The sequence below is a fragment of the Panthera tigris genome, chromosome D4 (genome assembly GCF_018350195.1).
Source record: "Panthera tigris isolate Pti1 chromosome D4, P.tigris_Pti1_mat1.1, whole genome shotgun sequence".
NCBI lineage: Eukaryota > Metazoa > Chordata > Mammalia > Carnivora > Felidae > Panthera > Panthera tigris.
In genome coordinates, this window is record NC_056672.1 from 92498788 (window position 1) to 92505689 (window position 6902).

At 63.8% G+C, this 6902-nt stretch overlaps 1 protein-coding gene across 1 annotated transcript; it reads right to left on the minus strand.

The window, feature by feature from the left end:
* Positions 1–1188: 1188 nt before the first annotated feature.
* On the minus strand, positions 1189–4773 carry LOC102960779 (major allergen Can f 1-like). Its single transcript, XM_042964811.1, has 7 exons — positions 4644–4773; positions 4190–4320; positions 3682–3752; positions 3082–3192; positions 2227–2325; positions 2020–2046; positions 1189–1266 (listed from the first exon to the last, which is right to left on the minus strand). The coding sequence occupies exons 1-7, from the start codon at positions 4731–4733 to the stop codon at positions 1253–1255; spliced, it is 543 nt and encodes a 180-aa protein (XP_042820745.1). The 5' UTR covers positions 4734–4773; the 3' UTR covers positions 1189–1252.
* Positions 4774–6902: the final 2129 nt, after the last annotated feature.

A 6902-nucleotide genomic window follows, 5' to 3' on the forward strand; every position in this document is an offset into this window, starting at 1 on the left:
GGAGGGACTGAGACCCGCGAGGAGCCATGGAAACAACGCGAGCGGTGCCCTGAGGGGTGCCCTGAGGGACAGAGGGCTGGACAGTCGGGACACCGCATACCCCCAGATGGCCCTCGGGACTCCGAGCCGGCTCCCGAGGCCCCACGGGTACGGTAAAGCAGAGAAACTGCCCGAGACCCCTGTGCGCCTGCCACACGTGACCTGGCAGCTGGGCTGCTGGGTCTGGAGCTGGGCGTCGAGAGCAGCGGCTACAAGGAGGCCCTTGGACGGCGTGCACACCCCGGGGCCCCCGGTGCTGCCAGCGCCCGTCCGCAGGAAGCCCCGGCAGCCGGCTTGGCCCACCCGACGTACAGCACGCGAGTGGCCCTGCAGCTCCAGCCCTGGTTCCCGGCCCCGGGCAAAGCCCCTGCCTGGCCCCGCTGGCCGTCCTCTGTTCAGAGCTGAGTAGCCACTGCCCTTCTCATGTCCGAGTGTCGCTGTGTCTCATTCTGTGGTGTGGTGTCCTCAGAGAATCTTCAAATCTTATAAAGCACCGGGAGCCCTGAAGGTGTCTGAGTCCGTACTTCTGCTCCCGGGACCTGACAAGCTTCCAGGCCCCAGGGGACCGTGGGAGGTCAGGTGTGGCAGCCTAAGAAGCGGGGGCTGGCCCGCTGGCCCCGACGAGGTTCAGGCCCGAGCCGCACCCCTGCTCTGAGCTGCTGTCCCCCCGGCCCCCGCTGCCCCGTGCAGGCTGCCCGGATACAGGACCAATGCCCACCTGGGGCAGACCCTCCCCTTTGTTCCGAGCCTGACGAGTCTCACTCGTGCAGCCCCGTGGACCAGGACCTCCCCCACCCCCAACCTCAGGACCACCCAGGACCTGAGCTTTGTGGCGTCGGCCCCGCAGGAAGCCCCCACAGGACCTTTGGGCAGAGCCGCACCCCCACCCCTCCGCCCACACCCCCACGCCCCTTGGGCCGCCGCACCACCGCCGAGAACCAGGACGTCGGGTGCCCTCGCGTCCTCCCTGCCTGGCTTGGCCGCCCTCCCTGACCCCAGCCCACGCGAGGGGCCCCACACACAGGCACAGTCAGCAGTGATTGCAGAAGCTCTTTATGTGGGGACAGGAGAGGGGTGGGGCAGGGAGGCGGGGGAGGGGAGGGCGGCAGGAGGGGCGGGGCGAGCCCAGGCCCGGTGGGCAGGGCTTCCTTCCATGTCCTGCAGGACAGAGGGTCCTGGTGGTGCCGCCCCGGGGCTGCAGTGGATCCGTTCCTCACGCCTCCGGCTCTGGAAGGAGGGGGTGTCAGTGAGGCCGGGGGGGAAGGCCTGGGGGGAGGCACTGTGGGGTGCAGGTGTGGGCCCATGGCGGGGGCCTCTGTGGGGTACGGGTGCAGGTTGGGGGGGGCCACTGTGGGGTACAAGTGTGGGCCCACGGGGGCTCCAGCCATTGGGCCTGAACAATCAGAAGGGGCAGCTTCCCAGGGGCTGTCCCCTTGGGGCTGTCCCCAAGGCTCCCAGGCCAGGTGTGAACATGTGACAAGCCAGCTTCAGTCCAAGGATGGGGGAGAGCAAAGGAGGAACCGGGAAGACGTCTGGATCCTGACTCTGCCAGCACCTGGGCAGGTGACTAGGGACTAGGCAAGTCCCTAAAACTCCAGTGAGAGACCCAGGAAAGCTGAAGTATCCGGCACATGGCTGCCATATCTCTGAACCTTTTAAGCAAGTCATTGGGTAAACAGAGTCACCATGACTGTTCAGGGGCGAGGAGGGATTTCGCACCTGCTGGCCAGCGCACGGGCATGTCGGGAGGTATGTCTCCTGCCCGCTCTCCGTAAAGGACTTCCTAAGTGCCCAGGGGCTCACCCGATGAGACCGAATGTGCAGGCGACGCCCACGTGCCAGGATGACTCCAGGGGCAGGGAGTCCCCTTGCCTGGCCTGGGAGGGGGGATCCAGGGTGGGGGGCAGACCAGATGGCCTCTTGAAATCCCCCCAGCAACAAGGTGGTTTTCGCAGGCGTCCTCTGCAGCCGCTCACTTACCCTGATCCGTCCCGGGAGGGCAGGTGTCTGTGGACAGAAGAAAACACACGTGATTCAGAAGATGGCAGGGAGTCGGTCAGCGCCCAGGCCCCTCACCGGCCAAGGTTTCGGACCACCCCGGAGAGAGCCAAGCCAAAACGAGACACAGTGTGTCCCCATCCACCGTCCGGGTGAGTGGGCAGCACCGGGCAAAGCCGCCCTTCCTACCGCTTTGTTTGGGAAAGAAGATCTCCTGGTTGAATCCTTTGTCTCTTAAGAACTCCTGAAAATTCTCCAAGGCCTCCTCGTTGCTCTCGGGATCTCTTCCTGTGGGTGAAACCAGGAGATCCGAGGGTGAGGGGCCCCACTCGGAGCCGCTGCCGTGTCTACCCCAGCCTGGGCGGAGGGAGGCCCCACACCCGCGTGGGGCCTGGACCGGAGGGCCCTCGGCCGGGGTTGGGGGGGGGTGGAGAGTGTGGCTGAAAAGGCAGAGCCGGGATGCTGTGGCCTCCTAGCGGCAGACCCGGGAGGAAGCACACTCTTCACAAACACCCTGGGGATCCCCCCCGCCCCGGCCGCTGGACCCTCCCGCCACAGAGGAAATGCACGGCCTCTCTGGTCCTGGGGCCCAGGCCATCTGCGGCACTGACATTCTGCAGCTCTGGGCCACGGGGAGCTCTCAGGAGACCCTCTCGGGGCCTCTTGTAACCGGGCAGGGGTGGTGCCGACCTCCCGATGCCTCCTTGAGCCACCTGTCCAGGAATGAAGGCTGGCAGCTGGCCTTTCCTTCCCGGGCAGGCCCCCTTGCGCACAGAGCTCTTCTCCCTCCCGCCCCAGAGACACCCCGCCCCCCACCGGAAGCGGAGCTGTCCCCATGCACAGCGGGGCCTGCCCCGTGACATTTGTGACATTCGAGTCCCTGTGCTCTGGGTTTCCACTGCAGAGACCCAGGCTGGGACCCAGAAGCCCAACCTCTGGGGATGGGGATAAATGCTTCCCTTCCGGAAAAGCAGCCCGAAGGCAGCGGCTCCTCCCAGGAGAAGGAAGGGGAAGGTGGGCAGCGCCTGGATGTGTGAGCCTCACCCACAAGCTTTGCCATTTGGACCTGCTTCCCCTGGATCTCGCCCTCACAGTAGAGAATGTAGTGGTCCTTCACCTCTGTCGGCTTGATGTACACGACACGATTACCCCCGTCTGCGGGAGGACAGTGCACACGTCGGGGAGAAGCCACGTGGCTCTCTGGAAAGAAGCGCTCACCCGGGTCCAGCTTAGCAGACCCCCCCGGCCTCCACGCGCTCCGGGCTCCCCCCCAGGTCCCTCCCCACTGGCCCGAGCCCCTGCACACCGGGTCACGGAGAAGTCTCGGGCTGTGGGGCTGGAAGAGGTTGGGGCGTGGGGAGCTCAGCCCTTACCCCTGACGTGGGCACAGCCATAATGGGAACGTTCTGGACAGGCCAGTCCCCCCGGGGACAGATCTGTCACACCCAGTGCTTGGGGGCTGGTGTTCATATCTGTGAGGCACACTGACTGATGAGAGGAGACGGCAGGCATTTAGGGGTCAGATAGGAGCGGGGCTTCTCAGGCCGGGAGTCCCCATTGGAATCATGTCACTGCCCCGTCTCCCGGGGCCGGGGGGGCGGGGGGGGGGGGCGCGCACTGCCCGGTGGAGGCTCCAGGACTCACAGGCCATGTATTTGTTGGGCTCAGAGGTTTTCTCCAGGATCAGTTCCACCTCCTTGCACTGACCATTTATCCTGGAACACAGAAGCCACGTGGGGGACTGTGGTGGGTGTGGCCTCTCGCCAGGGCCCCGTGATGCCCCGGGTCTGAGGCCGGCCGACTGGGCAGCTGCCATCTCCCACCCCAAGTCTCAGCCGGGCCCCCAGTGCCACGTGGGGCAGCTCCCTGGGGCTCTCCCAGGGGAGGGGATGTGGGTGTCTCACCCCTAATCAGCCAGCGCTGCCCCTCAAAGCCCACGGGGTCCCGTCTGGGGCTTCTCTCCCCTCCCCGGTGCCCCCCCCCCGCAGTGAGGCACTTCCCACGGCAGGGTCCCCCCAAAGCTGCCCCGTGCTGAGCGTGAGGAAGACAACAGTGTGGCCTGTGCCCGCCGCACCCAGATGCTGGCCTCGCGGTGCGTGTACACGTAGGGGGCTGCTGAGGGAGGTCACGGGGCACCACAGCTGACACTCACAGCAAGGTGGTCTCAGCTTTCAGGTTGCCCCCCTCCAGAACCGTGAGGATCATGGGAGTCACCAACTCCGGCTTCTTCTGGGATGTCTCTTGGTCCGTGATCATGGCCTTCAGGTACCATTTTCCTGACATCTGCAGAAGGTGCCCTCTCTTCAGGACACAGGCCAACCACCCCCCCAGGGCCCCCCTCCCCCTCTGCGGGCCCAGGCCCTCCCGACCCCCGGGACTGGAGGCACACCGCAATTCTGAGCCCACCACCCTCCCCAGCCGGCGCCCGGCACCCGGATGCCAGCTGCCAGCCTCCACAGGTGCCCTCCACCCTGGGGGTCCTCTGGTACAGACCCCTTTTGCTCTGTCTGACCACTGCCTCGGGGGCAGGGGTCAGTGCCTGGGCCTGAAACGTCTCACGCCTCCCTGCGCCCCCTCCAGCCCACCCTGCCCCGTCCGAGCCTCACGGCCGTCATGTCCTCGCCCGAGGCCGGGGGATCCTGGGCCTGGAGGACGGTGATGAGGCCGAGGCCGACGGCCAGGAGCAGGGCCTTCATGTCTAGGGGTACGTGCTCACGGCTGCCGACAGGTGCTCACTGGGGCTCCGAAAGGCTGCCCCGGCCCTTCGCACAGCCACACTTTATACTCTTCGGCCCGGGTCCCCCGGGAGGCTTGGCACGGACAGTCTACCGCTCCCAGCCATCAACCGTGGCCAATTCTGCAGTGAAGCGGATAAAACATCGTTATTGTAGGACTGAACAACTCTGGGTGACCGCCATGGACCCGTCAGGTCTGCGCCACGGGCCAGAGACACAGTAGCAGATGCTATCGGGAAGGGAAGCGAGCCCGGCTGGCGTGCCGGCCGCCAGAGAGAGGACGCAGGCTTGGTCTCGCAGACCCTCCTGTATCCCGGGCAGGCTACCCGACCCCAGATTCAGCATCGAGAAGGAAGTATCCGGCGTGTGGGAACGACTCAAAGGGGTCGTCCACCCTCCTGGCAAGACGTGTGCGTGGACGCCTTGCGCGGAGCGGTGACAGACGAGACGCGGAAGGGGAGGACCACGACGGGCAGGCGGAAATGGGGATGTGTGTGATGTGCACACGCACACGCGCAAACGTGACATCGGGAGCCCGGAGAACGCAGAGGCGGCCCGCGAGGCCGCCGGGGACACACGGCCTCTGGTCTGGCCACGTCACATCCGACTCCCCCCGCGTCACAGCAGAGCAGGACAGACCAGACACACTTTCAGGCGAAAAGCGTTAGTAGGGACGCAAGGGGAACCAGCACAAAAACAGCTGAAGGAGCAGTCGACCGAGAAGGCGCGACCGTCGCAACCTTGAGGACAGGCTGGGTCAAAACCCAAAAGGCCAAGCAGCTGCAGGAACCCGCGGTCACACGGGAGTCGTCACACCCCTCCGCTGGAGCAGAGGCACGCAGGGGTGAGAGGCTGTGCGCGCGAAGCAGATTCCAGAGCAAGACGATAGAGGCCTGTCTCACGGCCGAAGAATCTCGCTCCGGAAGAGCCGCAAAGTGTCCACGTGCGGGTAATGCGGCGAATTTCAAGAAGCAACACAAAGAGCGTGCCCTTTGTGGCCGCAAAGCCGCGAGGGCCCGCGGTGAACAGGGTGGCAGAGAGAGAAAATCCACACTTAAGAACCAAACAGCTCGTGGTTTGAGAGGAAATCACAAGAAAAGTAGAGCGTATTTAGAAAGACTATAAACAGGTTGGGTGTCGAATCGTGCCCCGTGCTGTGGCCCCCACATTCTTCCGCTGAACCCCTAGCCCCTCCATGATGCCGTCAGGAGGTGGGGCCCCTGGGGCGAGTGGGTCCTTGAGGGTGGGGTCCCCAGATATAGGATCGGTGCCCTTGCGGAGAGACCCCAGGGGGCTGCCTCACCCCGTGCGTCGGGTGTGGACACAGCGACAAGACGGCCCTCGCCAGACACCGCACCTGCTGGCGAGGTGATCTCAGACTTCCGGCCTCGAAACTCTGAGAAAGCAATGTCTGGTGCTTTTGCTATAGCGGCCTGCGTGGACAAAGACAGGGCAGCTAAAGAAATCCAGAGAGAAACGTCTAGAGCGTTGGGTGGGTTTCTTAAACAACAACAAAACAATGAAACTAAATGAGCTAAGCATGTGAGTCAAGAAATAAGAAAGATAGCCTAAAGAAATTAAAATCTAAACAATTATAAAGAGCAGAAATTAACGAACTAGAATATTTTTTTAATGTTTATTTTTGAGAGAGAGAGAAAAAAAAAGAGAGGCAGACAGAGTGTGAGCAGGGGAGGGGCAGAGAGAGAGAGAGGGAGATGGCGTGGCCGGCCCAGGAACAGCTCTGAGCAGGAGCGGAAATGCAGACGCGCCTTGCAGGTGACAAGAGCAGCTGCGGGGGGGGGGGGGGGGGGGGGGGGGGGCGTTGGATAAACGGATCCCACCGTGTGGAACAGGTGCAAACGCTGAAGTCCCTACCTCACACCACACACACGTAGTTCCCTACAGACCGTGAGGCGCCATATGAAAAACAAAGCTTTGGAGACCCGAAAAGAGAGGGAGAGGTCCTAACAGAGGCTGTGAAAGGCAAGCCAGGCAGGAGGAAAACGTTTGCAGCGTGTACAGATGGGAGGTTTATGCGGGGTCCACCGGGAGCTCCTGCAAAGGAATCAGAAAAAAGAGCAGCGGCGGGGGGACAAAGTGGGCGGCGGACAGAAGAGGCAGCGGGGTGCG

Excerpts from the sequence above, each read along its gene's own strand:
- LOC102960779 (XM_042964811.1), bottom strand. The coding sequence starts at position 4,733 with ATGAAGGCCCTGCTCCTGGCCGTCGGCCTCGGCCTCATCACCGTCCTC. Across the intron at positions 2,326-3,081 it reads CCAAATGGCAAAGCTTGTGG|GAAGAGATCCCGAGAGCAAC; the intron begins GTGAGGCTCACA and ends TTTCACCCACAG. Across the intron at positions 2,047-2,226 it reads CTTCTTTCCCAAACAAAGCG|ACACCTGCCCTCCCGGGACG; the intron begins GTAGGAAGGGCG and ends TTCTGTCCACAG.